The sequence below is a fragment of the Gavia stellata genome, chromosome 11 (genome assembly GCF_030936135.1).
Source record: "Gavia stellata isolate bGavSte3 chromosome 11, bGavSte3.hap2, whole genome shotgun sequence".
NCBI lineage: Eukaryota > Metazoa > Chordata > Aves > Gaviiformes > Gaviidae > Gavia > Gavia stellata.
The window spans coordinates 30,672,325-30,691,977 of NC_082604.1; the positions used below are offsets into that span (position 1 = coordinate 30,672,325).

The 19,653-nt window shown below is 39.7% G+C and overlaps 1 protein-coding gene across 2 annotated transcripts in view; it reads right to left on the reverse strand.

The window, feature by feature from the left end:
- Positions 1–14,566, reverse strand: part of RNF13 (ring finger protein 13) — a 47,027-nt gene extending 32,461 nt beyond the window's left edge. Inside the window, exons 1-3 of one of the 2 annotated variants that reach the window (XM_059822480.1) lie at positions 14,523–14,566; positions 7,677–7,804; positions 4,602–4,682 (exon numbers count right to left, since the gene is read on the reverse strand). In XM_059822480.1, coding sequence (XP_059678463.1) covers positions 4,602–4,682; positions 7,677–7,790 — 195 coding nt within the window. In that variant the 5' untranslated portion in view covers positions 7,791–7,804; positions 14,523–14,566. Of the gene's footprint in view, positions 1–4,601; positions 4,683–7,676; positions 7,805–14,048; positions 14,068–14,522 lie in introns of those variants that run through there. The other variant, XM_059822481.1, reaches the window with a different exon arrangement.
- Between the last annotated feature and the right edge of the window lie 5,087 nt (positions 14,567–19,653).

Consider the following 19,653-nt stretch of genomic DNA (forward strand, 5'->3'; position numbering starts at 1 on the left):
ACTGAAAATGTTTGGAGTAGAAACTCTCCTAACCTCATGCTTTTAATATCTGCTGAAAAATTCTACAGCTTCTCTCAGAGGAAGCATGCTCACCTGAATACTGAAGGCACTGACACTAGTCCCTCTCCCTGAGGTTGTGACTTCAGGGTTGACTACTCCCTTGAACTTTCTTCCCTACTACTGTAAACGCTCCAAAAACACTGCTGACACGGAAATCCACGCAAGACAAATCCCAAAAGAATATCATGCGTGCTGCACAATACTATTTGTTCTAGCTCTACCGAGAACAGACCTTCCCTTTTTCCTCTACTAGAATATGCTTGCTTCCTTGGTCAAATCTCTAGATCACCTGAAAAGGAGCTTCTTTATTAATTAGATTGATATTAATTAATAATTAGATTGGTATTAATTAGATACCCTTCCATCAGTCTCTTCACAACAGATTTTGATTACCAAGTTAAAGAAAAATCCAGACTGTACACCTAGACGAGGTTTTGCCTACCCTTCATTTGAAATACGCCTCTTCAGAAAAATTACTTTCTTTGTAAGGTGTTTGTGCAATAAGGTGAGAGTGTGACAGAGGCTTTTGGATGCTAATGCAACGGAGTATCATTTGACATAAGAATATTCCTACAAGATTCACACTTGTTTAAATCAGTTTCAAAGCTACAGTAAAGTATCATAAAGAGCAGTGAATTACCAGAAAGTAAGAATATAAGTAATTTGTTTTATGCAAATAAAGATCATGAGAAGCTGCACTGCTGTGGGCTCAAGAAATTATTGCCACAGTTCTAGATATATCCTTGAAAGCTTTAAACTCTCAGTTTTCACTGACAGCTTTAGATATACAGAGAGATGTCATGACCTCTGTAGAAATAATAATTATTATCCATAATATTATTATATAATATATATAATCATACATATAAACTGTCAGTTTAAATATAGAAAATATAAGAAAATTTATATATATAAATGGTCCATTTAAATGTACTTTTTATATACAATCTTACATTTTATCCATAAATACATACTATTCATAAAGTTTAACCTACAACAGAGAAGCAATTTTCTTTTGAGAAATAGATTTTTGTAATGATAATATCCCTTTTGGCAGAGAAGCTGCACCTGCAATCTGTTCTTTGCCAAGTTTGCGGTGACAGGCACAACATTACAGTCTATAGCAGTTAAAAGCAATATCCACTGAAAATTCTACGCTGATTTGCTGACAGCCAAGTTTAGGTCCTTAAGGTTCCCCTGATTCATATAGCAAACACTACTTATGTTACGTAGTTTCACGCAAAGCATTTACTCTTTTTTAACTAGAGTGGTATGTCTGAAACCAACTGCATTCTACAGGGAAGTTTTACACAAATCACATGACGTCATGTTACAGTTCAAGAAATGCATACATAGAAACCAAAGGCTAACTACAACTAGACTGGATTTTTCTTAATGCTACCATACGTTCTTGAATATCTTTAACTGAGGAGCTGTTCTTCTAAGGACGCAGGCACAAATGACTGACCACTTTATGACTAGAGCACACAAGCCAAAAATAAAAAAAGCACCTACATTTATGCTTTGGCACCAGTTACCATAGAATCTGACAGACTGTGTTTTACAAGTTGCATATTAATAAATCTTAATCGTAAGCACTGCAAAAGTATACCATTTTCATCCTATTTCAATCATTATCATAGCAATTTTTAAAAATAACTAAAACCTTAATGCAAACAAAGAAAAAAGTTTTAGTATTACATTCAGGACTAAAACTCGTGTTATTTCCATACAGGTGACGACATATATCTTCATTAAGACACAGAGCTGTCTAACAGTTAAAAAGGTTAGCATCAAAGCTCCTTATAGCTATTTTTGATGTATTAAATTGGCTCACTACTTGGGTAAATCACTTAATCGCCCTCTGTTTCTCAATATAGTCAGTAAACAACCATACAGCTCTAACACCACTTCTCCCCATGATAAAACCCACTGGGCAGGAAAAGGAAGTCTTCTTGAGGTTTCATTTGCAGTGGGAATCTTAGAGTTACAGGAATTCTTACAGCAATTTATTCCCCTTTGGGATTAAAAGGACACCATGCAATCAAAGAGTGATCCAACCTTGTCCCTTCACATCAGCTTCATTTTTTGCTTATTGTTTACTCACAAGTATTGCAACATCAATGATGCTGCAGAGACAGATTCTGGGGCCATACAGGCTACAGACAGAACGAATAGGAAAGCAGCTCTCCCCTCATGTGCTATTCACAGTCTCCACAGGTGCGTAAATGATAGCAATTCCCCCTCACAAGAACTTGGAAGGCGGTCTGCCTAAATAAGTTTACAGCTTAGAATTCTTATACAAAATAGAAACATATACATCTCAGTCATAAATACTTACTCATACACCGTTCAAAGTGACAGCCAGACAAAAAAGTTACTGTCACAAGACTGTAGCCACTTCCACAATAAAAAAAAAAGTAATGAAACCTGAACTTCACACAAGTAGGAAACTGTTTGGACAGCTAAACTAAATTGCCTTTCTTGTAGATGAGCATTTCAAGTACAGGAGAGGAATGGAAAATAAGTTTTATATGAAATGAACAAACTTACTGACACTGACTGCAAGAATGTGATCCCAGCAAAAGTAAACTGTTCATGTCACTGCATAGGAATCTTACGTCAGGCAAACAGAAAAATGCAGCAGGCCCATCGTTCTTGAATTCAACACAGCACACCAGCATTTGACAACAAGCATCAGCTACATAGTCTCAACAACAGACCTACCTCAGAGGATGTGAAGACTAACTGAACTGGATAGTCATCTAGCTTTTAGTCCTGCTGCTTAGAAAAGTATCTATGACACCGATTTACAGCATTAATGCCACTACATATAATTTATTTTTAAATAATTTATTTTCTACCTCCTCAATCTTATTTTATACAGATAAAAGTGAGTTTGTCTTTACACCAGTTACTGACTAGTACCACCAGAACATATGGACAGCTACTACCTTAGCAGAAGTCAGAAAAAGTAGAACATGCCTTCTCATTGTCATCTATGGAAGCTACATTTATTTAACCTTCTTGATAGCCCTTTCCCATTTCACCTTGAACGTAATTTCCCCTCTATTAATTTCATTCAGTCTATCTACACATCTTACTACATTCCAAGTGTATTAATCACACTAGACACACGGAACAGGAATTATCCTGCTGTACAAAACATGCTTGCTGCTGCGTATCAAAAGACATCAGGCCTTCAGAATTTCTAATCTAGTGCAAAATGATGATAAAGTCCAATATGTATTCCCATGGTTATAGCCATCTTTGACATTTTTTGCACATTAATTTCTTTGCATATGTCAATATGTTTTTTCCCTTTCCATTAACATTTGCAAATCTTTACACCTTACTTCTGTCTTCTCTAATACTAGGTTCATTTTACAAATTAATATGGTATAATATTTACCTGCTTTTTAGTTCTTATATATAAGATATATAAGTTCTTACACATTAAATTAACATTTAAAAAAATTTTAAAAGTCATATGTACTTTTTCTGCTAATTCAATATATTATCACTTACTAGTGCCTTCTGTTAATAATCCTATGACCAGTTTTCAAGTCATGTCACAGAATTCCTATCCCAGTATGATTTTATTTGGAGTATAAGACACTGTAACAGATAACTAATAAAAATGTGTCTATGTGCTACCTGCATTTTCCCCACTTAATGATACAGAGTAAAACAGAATAGCATTAGTGCAACACATGCCTGAGAGGAGCACTGAAAGAATGGGGAACTTCTCATCTGCTATGGGGTGCGGATTGCAATTGAAAGGAATCTGTATAAGGAGAGGGTGCATGATCAATCACCTGCTACATAGGCACCAGCTTTGTGGCACTGCCCATGGGGGTTAAGGCAGAACTGCAGCCCCTGAGCTTCTCCGTTCAGTTGCTTAAGAAATGCAAGGAAGGAAGCAAACTGACAACAGTTCTTGTACTTTGCCAAGAAAATGCGCTACCATTCCTTTACACAGCACTCAAGGTGGGCCATGTGCAAGGAACATAATCCCTCTTGTCTCTCAACACTTTACAGTGTGAAAGGACTCACCAATATACGACTCTACAGAGACAATAAATCCTCCAAATATTAAGAAATAAATCAAGACAAAATTCAGTCTGGCATCCACTGATGTCAGCAAGGTAACTGACATCATATATCAGTATTGCCACTAACTTCGGAGAAAACAATGGTCTACCAAACTTACTTTCTTAGATTCCCATAATTCAGCTATTTTTAATTAATTTATTTATTTATTAAAAGTGTTCAGCAAATTCTCTCTTAAATACAGAAGGTCAGATTACCAAAGTTCTCTTCTTAGGAGAGGAATTTCCTATTCACAGGCAACAGTTCATATCAGAACCTTTGCACATTTGTTTTGCTTGAGCAGTAGATGAATCAGTTCTGTATTTATTTTTCCTCAGTACTATATTCATTTAACTTTTACCTTTTTTAGCTTACAGAAGAAGTGTTCAGCAGACACAGTCCTCTCTATATACATTCAGGATATATATATAATGTGGGGTTTTTTTTACCTTCAAGCCTTCTGCTGGCAGTCTGTAGCCAAATCTAGCAGGTAGATCATCAAAGGTCTGGGTTCCATTTTCAAGGTTATACTAAGAGAAACAAATTTTAAAGAAAATTCAGGTTTGCAACAAGAGAGAAATAGATAACAAGTGTAAATAGAAATGAACAACACTGCAGAGTTTTTAGACTAAAATATTTATCAGACATAGGACCTCTTGTGACCATGTCAATAAAATCACAAAATTACTTCTTCTACTTGTCTTCCACTCACATGTCAGCATCTAGTTCTTATCTAGTTGTCAAAAGAAGGAAGTGATAGATCTTTCATTAAATTACCTGTATGTTAAATCTTTCTTTCTACTGTCTACAATTCAAATACCATCATACTTGCAGAAGAGAAACTACAAACAACCCAAAAAAGCAAAAATCTGAAGAGCTGGCGTGTTGGTTGTGGGTTTTTTTTGGATGGTGGTGTTCTTATTGGGTTTCTTTTGCTTTGAATTCACTTGCATGCAGGGAAGAACAGCTTTTAACAGGTGGTTTGTTGTAGACAAAGAATAGCCTCCATATGTTATCCCGTCTCAATTCCCTGCTATCTATTCAGGTTAGTGGCTGAAAACTATCTCTACAGTTTTGTTTTATACTAACTATAAGCTTTCATTTCAAAACAGAGGAATACTGTAAAGACCTTAAATCTGTGGAAGCTTTGTTTCCCCTTTCCTTGTTCAACTTTTGTAGCTCTATGATATGCCTAACCAATGCAGAATCCGTACAATAAAAGTGCAAATTGTACGTATGCTAAATTTTTTTCATTAAAAGTAAAAAAAGATAGTTTCCTGCAGAAGTTGTGAATTATACAGTAACTGACTTGAATGCACATCAGTTGGTAAGTTTTATCAAATAGTTTAGTGACTCAGAAATATTTGTCTATTCATTGTATCATCCAGTTGTCATACAGAACAGTCAAGTAAGGATCATATTTATTTCAGAGGGACCAGACATTTCCTAAAAGCCAGACCTAGACAGGGAAACTCAAAATACAGTTCAAAGAAAAACACTACCATGATTTATCTTAACTCTTTCAAAGGAACATTTCAAAGGAGCTTCCTTCCCAGAGACTTTAATAAAATTGAGAGGAAAGAGGTAGGAATGGAGCTCAATTTCAAGGAAGCGTTTTTGTCCTGTGTAATCAATCTGCTCCATACAACCTCTCCTCCTGATCTTCCATCCTACCATCACGTAGCACAGCACTGCGCCAGTACGCTGTCTTCCTCCATCCTCACTATTCACTCATCTACCTTCTTCAAAACGTCCTTCCTGAGCTTGTGCTACTCTAAGTTTTCTCTTGAATCTGTCAGCAAGCCCCAACTTAAGCTAGGAGTCAGACACAATCCTATTTATTTTTATCCTCTATTTAAAAAATAACCAATCACGCTTCATATACACATAAAAGTACTTTATACAAACATAATCCTTCATTTGAGGCTGCAACTACGTGAGAATGCAGAAGCATAAAAATACACCTAAATCAGTAGGGAAAAGAAGAATTTCTTTCATTTGCGAACCCAAAACTTCGGCTGGAATTTTGCTCCCCAAATGGGCAATCATTAAACCATGAAATCTCTCAAGATTATAAGCTATCTGTATGCCTTCAATTCCATGTGACACAGTGTGCAAACATTCCCTCTTCTGAGTATCTCTTAAGCATTCCAGTGGCTCCTTTTCACAGAGAAGTTTTAATAAGTGTCTAGTTCATCTCTTCATTTCCTACTTCAAAAGATTCTCTCAAAATAGATCTGTAACTTCCAAATATCCAAGAGTAAAAGACACTTCATTTTTAGATGGAATTATTTTAGAGTACTGCACATGGAAGCTTAAATCGAAGAAGTGAACCTAAACTTCCAAAATGCCTTTTTTTATTTTTATTTTTTTGAGGTTGGTGGGGGTTTTTGTTTTGTGTGCTTGTTTTTTTTTTTTTTTTTTAAGTATCTTTTCTACGGGAGGAAGTAGCAAGAACGAAAATCAGGGTTTTTATGAAAAGAGGAAGCACAGGCTTGGTGAGAGAGGAAAGGGGGGAGGGGAAATCAGGTTTACAGTAGAAAGCCAGTTTAGAATTTCACAATAGAATGGCGATGTCAGTTCCACAATAAAGCATTTATCTATCTGTATTAATTGTTTCTTAAAATTTTTGTCTACAAAATTGTAATAGAATAGTAACAACCCAAAGATCCAAAAACCATAATTCAGTATTCATCAACCCCACATTACCACAAACCTTCAAGTATTTTTATTTTAACATTTAGCTTCAAGGGTTTTTCACTCTGTCCTCCTAAATTAATTGATATTATATTAACTGGATAGCCTGGGTATCACTGTAACTAGCAGAGAATATAGAGACTACAGTACTTTATTTCAGTGGCTTAAGCCCTATCCTACAAAGACATATATAACTTCCTCCATAAAACTACATGACGTATAAAATTGGTAATAAATAGCCTAGCAACAACTTTTACCACTGCCCCTATGTTCAGTGTACTGTTTATTAGCATGATCATTTAAAATTCTGCACACCCAAAAATTATTATTCTTAATGACAGCAGAGATTACCAGCTATTTAAAAAAATACATCTAGGTATAACATATATAAAAACTTTACTGATGAGGCCTCCAGCGCACACATAAATTATACTAGCCATAGAAGATTTATTTATTTATTTATATACAGTTACCCTACAAAACGGTATCCATCACCAAAACTTAAATTGCTGTCTAAACCAAGTAATCATGGAATTCTTTTAACAGGGTTATAACATGCTGTAGGATATCTGGTCAGATTGGAACTTTTTAAATGACTAAGGGAATTAAGTGCTTTCACTGTCATGGTATCTGAGCACACATCATCTGTAAGCTCATTTGAAAATACACAATTTACTTTTTTATTGAACAAAACTGTTATGGCAATTCCATTCCAAGCAACCTGCTATAACATTTGTTGTGCTAACTGATTCATTAATAGAATAGTTTAAAAGAACATTCAATTTTATAGAGATTTCATCTATGCAGAAAAACATTCTTATACTTACTGCTAAAATATCTGCCTCCACGGGTAAAAGATTCAGGAAAGCAAATAACTGAACAGTCAAAATAGTGTATATCTGAGTGGCAGACAACATCAGCATTCCTATTGACAACAGCATATTTTATTTAATACCTGCAAAAAAAAAAATCAACAGAGAGTTAAGGCATATAGCAAATACTTTCCTCTGTCATTTTACAGGGCTCTACTGGCCAGTTAAAAGCTTTCTTCTAAAGAAGTATGTTTGAGAAACTAGTAATCTTTAATTTATATGATTATTTTAGAGAAAGAAGTCCCTTTTGCTAAGCGCATGTAACCTCCATGGGAATGGAGGCATAAAACACAAAAATTACAATAGTAGCACTTCAAAGAGCTTTAGGCAACACATAGCAATCCAAGTGGTGTACAGGAATGAACATTCACATGATATTAATCATCCTTAGACATTCTTAATTTTAAACTTCCCTTCTTCTAGCATAAATCCAAATCAGCGAAATTCCTGATGTACCTGGAATAATTCTACTAAAAGCATTTATTCTAAACATACACTTGCAAAACCAGTGTAACAAAAATCAACAGGTAACAAATACAAACTAGTTCTATCAACTGCAGTGATATTCACAAAGGCTCAAATGTGATCTGTGGTCTGGACAGCAGATTTTGTCTCCTGTAAATCGTGTGCATTTTTGAGACCTTTTAAAAAAGAACACAAGTCCTCTGTAAAGTATGCTTGTATGCATTTCACAAGCTCATGACATTAAAAGGAAGTTAATTCTGCTTTGCTAATAAATTTTCATCAAAACCAGCAGCAAAAAGCAACAGCTTGTGTCTGGAAATAGAGGTGCATGTTTTCTAACAGAAACTGTTCTTTAAAACAGCTGATTTATCATTAATCAAAGGAAAAAAAAAAGTGAGGAGAGGGGTTAGGAGGAAGCAAAACAAACATTTTTATATTTTTCCTTTGCCACACAGATTTTTTTTAAAATGTATTAAAAACACGAATTAAGGGCCTGAATGCCTTCCTTGTATAAGCAATGATACCTGCACCCTTACTGAAGTCATTGAGAGTATCATGTTACCCTCAAAAAACCCGAACAAACAAAAAACTAAAAAAAACCACCTCCCAACAACAAAAAACCAACCCAAAAACCCCAAACAAAACAAATATTTGCATGAACGTAACTTTGAACTCCCTCTCAAATTTAACACATATATTAAGTGCAGTGGTAACATTTCATTCCGTAATCTCTCAGATCAAAAATTGGCCATTTTGCAATCATACATATCTTAAAACCACAAAAGTTTGGGCCATCAAATACAACACAAATGTTAAAGATATAATGTTTAAATTTTGAACATTTCAATTCTTTCCAGCAAAGATGAAAGCTAGCACTTAAGATAATAATCCGCAGCACTGCTCAGCTTAGAAACTCAGTATTTGAAATGGGTTACAGATTACTTTCCACTTGTCTCTTCCAAATAATTATTTTTCTGGCACCAATGAGAGTCCCAATCTGGACAACAAACATGATTCAGGTTGAAATGTCATTTCCATGACTCATAAAGGCTGTTCCTCAGTACCACAGGATTTACTGAATGTCTGTGGAAGACCAGCTTCCTCCACAGTTATTACAGAGCCCTCAAATTTATGCTCTCACAATCCACAAACATAGGAACAACATGGTGCAAATTGGCAACATTCGCTAAATATCATGTTTAATGTGGTAAGAAATGGTGTCTCTGAAAAGCTTTAGTCTAAAATGCTCAATACCATACGCCCACGGGCGTTTAATCCAATGCGGGTCTTTTGGCTTCTAACACAAACAAAAGGCAATTACATAATACGCACTCACAGGAAGGTAAAAAAACCTACTAGCTAAATTGCTAAATCAAGCATCCAAAAACTTGGGTTGGGCAATGGACAGGAAGAAGTTTCAGCCTTCCACGTAACTGACTTATGTCTTTCAGTGCATGCCACTCACGTACTGAATGAAGCAAGGCTCTGTAGGGGAAAAATATGAGAATATGATTTATTAAACTATACATCCATTTGCCCTTTTGTGTAGAAATGGCTAAACTGAAGTTGCACAAGTAGCCATGAAAGTAGCATTTCCTCATTTCTAAGCCCTTGAATTTCCACATAAACTGTACCTTTTAATACTTCCCCCTGCTTAGAAGTTTCTTAATGTTTCTAAAGGCGTTTAAATTCCTGTATATATACTTCCCACAGCTTGCAGTAATGTGGGCGTTTGAGATTTAGCCTTAATTTGTGCTGTTGAGAAATGCAATCTGAACTGGAGGAACAGTTAGCTGACAAAGAGATAGAGACTTCCAGAGAGGAAAGACGTGGAGCTAGCTGGGTAAGAATCCTGGCCAGACGCCCACCTGTCTTCTCCTCCACCTCTCATGAGCTACACATAGAGGCTTCTGTCCTGTATAGTGTTCCCAAAACACAGGACGGATTACTGGCATGCCTCTCACCCCTCCCCGCGCTCTCAAAACAAATTAAACCAATGTTTCTTTGCTCTACCTCTTTACTGACATTACCCTTCCACCTTCTTTTCCCCAGATGTCATATCCTATCAACTTTATTTTATTAAAACAGAATGCAACGTCAATGTACAATTTCACCAAGGTGCTGGTATAAAATGTTCTGCATCAATACTCTGTGTGAGTCACAAAAATACTCTTAATCAATATGAGCATATTATAAACCTTTAGAAGCATACTGACATGGGAGATGTTTTCTAAATTTGCATTTTAAAAGAGCACATTTTAAGTATGCAATAACCCAGATCATGTAATAGCAGCATTTCCATCTACAGAACTTGAGAGACAACAACTATCACTCATTTCTGTGTGTCACGCTCTTACACTCTGACTGTACTACCCAAGTTCGGTGGGACGGCTACAAGCACCCAAGCCTAGAGGTGGGTCTTAAAACAGGACACGGTCTTAAAACAGAATGACAGAGAACTCTTTCACACAGAAAGTTTATTCCAAACAAAACTACTAACTGAGTGAGGTAATACATTTTAGTGCTTAAACAAATACCTTTTTGTTTTTATTTGAAGGGGACCGTCTTAAGAACAAAAACTTTTTAGAGCAAGGAATAGTAATGGAGAATTACCCTAACTCAGCCTCCCACAACAGCCTTTTAGTTACTAACTTGGGATACAGTAAGAGAGGAGCGTACAGGCTGGTCATCATTAATTCCCAGAAAATCTCTGGCATCAGGAATAGCCCCATGAGAACGGTGGTAGTCACTGTGACTGAGAGGCAGCCAGGAGGAACCTCCCCCTGAGCTCTCACTTCTAAGTGCCTTTCACTGCAAAAACACAACGTAAGGCCGAAGATCAGGACCTCAGTTCACCACTGACATGACACATCTGACAATTTCTTTTTGTACTGCTACTACAGTCATAACCCATTAAGACAGACAATGATTAGCTGTCTACAGAGGGACTTCAGATTGTTCTTAGGCTTAAGCTATAACACGATTATGTGCAGGCAATCTCTGAAGAACACAGAAGTACAAGATATCTTATTCCCCTTATAAAAACTCACACCTAAATGGGATCAAGATAAAAAAATCCAGCATTCAAAATTCCAACACATACAACAAAAAACATGTGATCCAGTACACCACCTACTTCACAGCACAAAACAAGCAACAATTAAGGGCTACATTCAGCATGAAATCTAACCACTTTCATTGCTGAATTCAAAAGAATTGCTTAGTCCACAGATGGACGACTAAGTCTCTCCAGCAATTCTTCTAGTCTCACAGTAAGAAATTACTTGAAAGGACATAAAATTAAAATACTGGCAACACAAAACAGCAGCAAATACACTGGATCCCATATTGCTATAATACTTAAAATAATTCAGGGACAAGTTTTAAAAGTAGACAGTACATGCTTAATAATACCGTTATCAGAACATCTGGATCCCCTGTAACTTTTTTTTTTAGAGGAATTAATAGTACTTCAGAATTAAACTCAATTAGGTCATCCAGATTGTTTGTATGATGGTCAAAAACCTCCAAATTGAGGCTTCTTATTTAAATGGTTCCATGTGGATTTGTTTCCATTTGACCATAGATATTTCATTCTGAAAACTGTAACTTTGTTAACTTAATCAAGAAATCACAGCCAAGACTACCACATACTCTCTCAGAATCAAGAAACGCCTAAGAATTCCTGTCCTCCAGTCTATCCTTTGTGGGTTTTTTAAGCAGAAAGCATTGTCCCATGATCTGAAGTCCTTAACATTAATTAAAACAAATACTGGAGAGTTAGATTTGATTTAAACTGACACTAACATGAAGATAATTAAAATTCATTATTACTAATGGGAGGAAACAGCTGATTTTTTCAAAAACAGTTCTCATGATTCTGACTTGGTCATTCAGACACATGATGCTTTGTGAAACTTTCAACTGGTTAGCGGAACAGAAGTGACAGTCACAGGAACCTGTAATGAATTATGAAATTCATTAATTTTTATTTCTAAATTAAGATTTACCGGTTTCTGTCATCATCCTGCCCTAACAAAGAGGTTGACGGTGAAACTGGAAGCATAAAGAACAATCATTTATACTATGAAAGAAGCAACAATACACTTGAAGGTATGACAATATTTTAACCAACACAGTAAATTCAGCACATACCTCACAACAAAGAGAAAGCCTTAAGATAATACTGAGCAAGGTTAGAAAATACCAGAATTAAAGTTGTCCTTGCAAACAAGATGCATGTACAGTGCAGTCTTCTCTGTCCAACAGTTACATACATACAGATCCTTCTGGGCCCAAGAACTATTGCCTCAAATGCAAGCAAAAAAGCCTTACAATTCCTGAAATTCCATGGCTCATTTGTAGAATACACTCTTAATTGAATGAGGCAGCTTATAGCAGACAGAAATACAGGTGTATGTAATTAAAGACTATACTGTAAACCACACAAAAAAGTTAAACTTGACTCTGCATTAATCTTTAGCACGTTACACCTGATTTTTCAGTGTCTACAGACAAAGTCCTCCTTAAGTAACTCTAGGCATTTTGAGAGTCTTTTCTTCCTTCCCACTCTGCATCCTAGAACTCACAAAACAAACTAAGCCTGAGGAGCTACATCCCTCCATCACAGGACTGAACAGGATCACCAGGTCAGAACTGAGGAGGGGAAAACGTGGGGTGTGCTGTATCACAGCACATCTACGAGCAGCAAGACAACCACGAAGTAAATACACTAACTTGGAAGAGATCTGACAAAGTATTGCCCTTGAAGATAATGCAGCAGTACTATTGTTATATGTACAACAGAAAATACATTCTTGATTACACTTTTGAAGGAAGCGGAGAGCAAAATGTCCCTTCTCGCTTGAAGATAAGGATGGCTAAATAAGCTTGATACAAGAACTGACCACACATGATAGATACATCTATCTGCTGTACGGGACACTAACAATGCCTTGCCTGCCTCTTAACATGTTAACGGTATTGTTTTTATTAATAACACGGGGTTATGAAACACACAGCATTTTTAACACCAATACACTGACTCCCAGACCAGAACAGGCAACCTGAGTGGAAAACATTCTTCTGGATACAGTCCCTGCATCCCATCAAAAATACCAGTTTCATACTAGCCAACGTGAATAGGCCTTGGGAGCATATTTAAGCCAGATGTCATGAAAAAATTACACAGCTTGGGACACAGATAAAAATACTCTCAGCTTTTGGCAACTACCCACAAATCAAGCTCCACAAAGTACATATAAATCCCAAATTTTCATAAGTTTGTACCTCAAATCAACTCAAAACGTATTCCACAGCAGAAGACAACACAAAGCAATTCCTTGTCCACAAAGTTATGCTCATGCGTCAACTCTTTCAAGAAAACAGCTTCTTCCCTTCCCATTGGTGAAAAAAACCTAACTTGCGCATCTGTATTAAACAAGCTTAAATTCTATTTTAGTGCCAAATAGGATTACAATGCTTAGAGCAATCAAAAATCATATGAACATATAGAAACTTTGTCGTGCCACAAACTCAGTGACAACATTCTAAATATTTTGGTAGATTGGGCTAGACCTTCCAAAATTCCACAAGCAGAGGATGAACAAAAGTTACACAGATAATAGCAATAATTTTTCACAGATATCCCCAAAAGCCTCTATGTCTCTGGCTTTTTGCATTTTGATGTCATATCATTAGTGACCCAAATCTCCACATAAGATCTACCCACAGAACTGAAAACTAACGCACACAAGGGAAGTTCAGATCTGATAGGACAGGGGAACTATTCCTCTCAATTTGTTTTCACCTTTTTACTGGCAATTTGGCTGTCAGCCAGCCAGACTCCATACTACTCATTACCTTCCAAGCATAACCAGTCTCCCAGTGCACAGACAGCCTCAGAGGAACCCCACAGCAGGCAGAGCTGGGAAATGCCAGAGCAAGGGTTTAGCTTTCGTCAGGCCAGAAGCGATGCTCGAGAGCGCTCTGGCGTCCTGTCCTGTCCTGTCCTGTCCTCCCCTCCCTCTGCCGAGGCGGATCTCCGCGCAGACTGCAGCGGCGGCCTGCGGGAAAGGGAAGCGCCAGGGCCAGCGGCCGCTGGCAGCCCGGCACACCGCGGCGGAGCCGACCGCGGCGGAGCCGGCCGTGGCTCCGCCTGAGCCGCACGGGCGGGCGGCCCCGCCTCGCCGCTCCAAGGGTGGAGGCAAATCAGCGCTGCGCAATGGAGCGAGGGGCCCAGTAACTCCCTAACCGTCGCGAAGCCAGGGCGCCCGGCAGCAGGGAAGAAGCCCGAGGGGACCCGGCGACCGCGTCCCCCGCCCCGGCGGCCCTCACCTGCGGGCCCGGCACAGGGCCCGGCGCGGGGAGCCGAGGGCCGCGCCTAGGCCGACTCCATGGCGCGCACCGCCCGCTCAGCGGCCACGGCGGAAGTCCCGCCCCGCCGCCGCGCAGCAAGAGGCGTCGGCCCGGGGCGGGCCATTGCTCGCTCGGGCTGCCACTCAGCCGCCGGCGCGTGACGTGGGGCGGGCTTAGCAGGCGAGAGGCGGCGCGAAGCTCCGCAGTCGGCCCCGCCCGCGGGGTGGCGGGAGGTGCTTCCTCTGCCGCGCCGCAAGGGGCCGCGCGCTCCGCCCGGGCAGGGAGAGGGGCGGGGCGGGGCGGGGCGGAGAGGGGCGGGGCAGCCTCGGCCTGCCCGGGCCGCGGCGGTTCCCCGCCCGCCTGCCTCGGCCTGCCTCGGCCGCTCGCGCCGTCAGCAGCCGGCGGGTTCCGGGGGAAGGCGAGCGGCGCAGCCGTGTCCGCTGTCACGGCTCTCCCATGCTGGCGGCCGGCGCGGCCTCCTCAGCGCCTCGAGTGCGGCGGAAAGGCGGCTTGGGCACGGTGTGCCGTCGCCTCCGAACTCGGAGTTGGCGTGAGGGGCAGCGGCGCGGTCCCGCGAGGGTCCGTGGGGAAGCCGGTAACGGCGATGAAGGTAGGCGTGTCCGCTGCAGGCGCTTCCCTGGCGTCGGGCCGCCGCCTCCCCGTCCTTCCTCAGCTCGCGGCCCGCCGGCCCGTGTGGGAGCTGGCGGCGCGGCTCGAGGTGTTCCTCCGCCGCTCGGGCGCGTTGGCAGCCACCTGCCGCCGGTGCCGCGGCGGGAGCTGGGGCGGGCGGGCGAGGACCACGCGGAAGCCCAGCCGGCTTGGCAACAGGCCGTCCAACTCCGGCAGTGAGAGGGAGGCAAGGGGGGTTTCCCCATCCGCTAACTTCAGCCCAAGTCTGCCTTTGGAAAAAGACAAAACCAACCAGAAAAACACACTTCGGCAACGTAAGCTGAGCACAAAGGGTGAACAGGATGAGGGGGGGAAGGAAGGTGCTGGTCTCTTCGTCCAAGGGACAAGTGATGGGACAAGCAAGAGGAAATGGCCTCAAGTTGCGCCAGGGGAGGTTTAGATTGGATATTAGGAAAAACTTCCTCACTGAAAGGGTTGTCAGACACTGGAAGAGGCTGCCCAGGGAGGTGGTGGAGTCCCCATCCCTGGAGGTATTTAAAAGACGTGTTGATGAGGTGCTTAGGGACATGGCTTAGTGGTGGACTTGGCAGTGTTAGGTTTACAGTTGGACTTGATGATCTTAAAGGTCTTTTCCAACCTAAACGATTCTACAATTCTATGATAATTAACGTGCTTGCTGTATTATGCCAGTTACCGCTTTTCTATCTTTCAGGGGTTGACAATATCCCATACTTAAGAGAATGGTGAGTGAAGGTCCTTTTCCTTCAACCTGTGGTATACTTTGCTTTACCAAAATGATATTTATGGAAAAAAATCATGCAGCCCTTCTCTAAAGTTCACTTCTACACAGATTTGTGTCTTCGTTTCATTAGTCCTTTGTGCTTACAATAACGTTTTCTCCGGGCAACATATAGGATGTTCTATCCACATAGAAAGCATTATGACTGCCTGACCAGCCACTCTGAAACAGCATGAATTTTTATCCATTGACCAGATTCACAACAGGTAAATGAACTTAATTGTATTTGAAATTTGCCTTTGCCGAACTGGCTGCTAAGTTTCAAAGCTGGTGCAGTGGGGAGCAAATAGCAAGTGAACAGGCATTTCTCAGGTCACTTTTGTTTCACTGGGAAGCAAGGCTGTAAAAACTACTGTGATTTTTAAAGGGTTCTTTTCCTACAAAATACGAAATGCAGGAATACTTAATGAATTTATGAATTGCTCATTACCGTAATACTTGACCACATGTAAATCAGACGGACTTTTAGCTACGTATCGGTTTGGCAGCTTCCGTCAACCATTTGGTTCTGTGTGGCTCTTTAATTTTCTGTGATAGTGGTACCAATGTATCAGGAGATCTAGTGACTGAGGAAAAAGGAAGGGAACTCTTGAAGACATTCTGGGATTTTAAAAGCACCTGTTACAGTTTCTAGCTTATGATACCAATCTTCCCTGTCAGGAGAGGATGAACGGGAAAGTTCATCTCAATAATGAGAGATAATACCTGGATTTTTTTCCCCAGTTTCATTGCAAGATTATGGGCAGCATTGCTAGAAGGTATGGATTTCTCTAACAGCTACATCCGTCATTATTTCAAGGCCAGCTGGGGAGCCAACATCCTTTACACAAATTAGTGGAGCTAGCCTTTGCATATAGCTTTTTTTTTCCCTGGAATGTTAAAGTATTCCACAACTTTGTCAATTTTCTGAACTCATGCTTGGGCTATTTTTAAATGGTCACATCTAAAACAAGGTGTTTACATGCTCAAACAGTATGTCTCTTTTCTGCCTGGCATATTGTAGGACTCCTGAGTGGACCAGATGACTGCTAAGGAAAGGGCTTCACAAAGATGGATCCCACCGGTTTTGTGGCAATGGAGAACATCACAGTTTTGTAGCTGGATTGTATGTGCCTACTTTTGAGCAAATCCTTCTACAAATTTGCACATTCCAGTTAGGCAGATAATATCTTTGTATAACCTGTTGGTTCGTTTTATGTTTCTAGTCTTTGACTTTGCTTAATTCTTTTTCCTTGCCATGTATACTGTGTATTTCTCTGCACTATCCTACTGATGCTCTCATGGCACAAAGGAAACAAGCTGCCATTTCGAGCCAATTATCAAGATTCCTAGAGTAGTTCGCTTATTGTACTTATAGATATTCAAGGGGTTTTTTTCCTGCTTTTTTCATGCATGTTATCTCCTCTGTTTTATTTCTCTTTTACCTTCTCCCATCATTTTTATACTTGCTTTTCAAGTACAAGATTTGTATTCCTTTTTCTCACTTCTAAACTTATTTTCTAATCACCTTTAGGTTATGATTTCACGGTCTGTTACTGTACTGTGTTCTTAAAATACGCACATGCATATACACACATGGTAAACCAAAGGTTTTCTGATTTCCAGCTTAAAGAACTTATCCAGACATAATGGAGATACATTTTTTATGAAAAAGATTAAAAATACAAGGTAAGTTGTCCCATTTAGGATTCACTTCTGTACTATTTTCTGCAGAAAAAAAAATCCACCAAAGTTTTCCTTTATAGAATGTATATGTTCTTTAGAAACATACACAAGTAAAATTTTTATCTTTCTCAAAATTCTGTCTGGCTAATGCATTAACTCTTGTGAGGCTAATTGGTCAATTAGCCTGCTGATAGGAGACAGTGCATATCTGTAATTCTACCAGCATACGTATATGTGTTAGGAATTTCTAGGGCTGAAGGATGTATTATCATAAACAGCAAAGCCAAACTGTTGGCCAAGAGAAGAGTAGACAGAATTCATCTAATTTCTTGTAGTCACTTGATCTTAAATGTGAGTAGAAGAAAATGGTAGTTGCCTGCAAAAAAACTTAATATTCATCCACCAAACTTTGATATTTGTAGAGAGATTCCGTACATATATTGGTAAACAAATATAATGGAGATCCTAATGGACGTAATCTTTATCCTATTCCCGTGAAAGAATTGGTCTTTGTAAAAACTTATTTTGATAGTTTGTCAACAAGTTGGAGATCCCACCCACTTTCAAATACAAGCTCCGCTCTTCCAAAGTTGTTTGCATTTGATTGTGGCTGCAAAATGAGAGGCGAGGTTGAAATCTTCTGAGCAGAATTCCGAGGAAGAATATTCTGTGAACCTCTGTTTTATTTACGGTAGCTTTAAAGAGAGTATCTTCTTCTAGAACATCTAGCTTTACTTGCCACTGAACTGGAGACAGCAGGAAAATGTGTGATTTGTTATATGCTTTCAAAACACAATTCCCTGGTTATCTTTCAAAATACAAAAATCCATGAGTCTTACTGTAATTCAAAGATGATCTGTGAGCATAAAATATCCTTCAGACCAGAAATAACAAACTAAATGGAGAGTAAAAAATGATACATCAGTAACTTAACTGCAAGGAATAGTAATCACAAGGAAAACAGACCATGCTAACAAAAGTGTTAAACATATATTTTATTCTTACTAGGAAGGGAGTTATGTTACACTGTGCTGGTTTTGGCTGGGATAGAGTTAATTTTCTTCATAGCAGCTAGTATGGGGCCATGTTTTGGATTTGTGCTGAAAACAGTGTTGATAACCCAGGGATGCTTTCGTTACTGCTGAGCCGGGCTTACACAGTGTCAAGGCCTTTTCTGCTCCTCACCCCACCCCACCAGCCAGGAGGCTGGGGGTGCACAAGGAGTTGGGAGGGGACACAGCCGGGACAGCTGACCCCAACCGACCAAAGGGATATTCCAGACCGTATGATGTCATGCTCAGGTTATAAAGTAGGGGGAAAGCTGGCCGGGAGACCGCTGCTTGGGGACAGGCTGGGCATCGGTCGGAGGGTGGTGAGCAATTGTTTTCATTTGTATCACTTGTCTTTCTTGGGTTTGTGGGGTTTTTGTGTTTTGTTGCTGTTGTTGTTTTGGGGTTTTCTGTTGTTATTTTCCTTTTCATTACAATTTTTATTATTATTATTTCATTTCATTTATTAAACTGTTCTTATCTCAACCCACGAGCATTCTCACTTTTACTTTTCCGATTCTCTGCCCCATCCCGCTGGGGCAGGGGGGAAGCGAGCAAGCAGCTGTGTGGTGCTTAGTTGCCGGCTGGGGTTAAACCACGACATACACAACCAGTTTCTGTATTACAATTTGCAATATATTCTATGGCAGGGGTTAAACGCAGTTTGGAAAATAGGAAAGGATGTCTTGAAATCAGAATTTCCAATGCAGTGAGAGTACTGCTGCGCTTGTTATACCTAACCGTAGCTAAGCCGCCCAGGTCTGTCTGCACCCTTAAACTTTCTAGTTCAAGTCCTACAAATGGTCTAACTACAGTAGCATGGTGTATCATGTTGGTTAATTTATTCTGCAGTATACGTAAGTTTTTCCTTGCTTTCGTATTCCCATCTGTAACTGGGGATCATACAATTTCTTACTTCAGAGTATTTTAAGATCTTTTGTGCTCTTCAGATGAAAAGTGTTGTGAA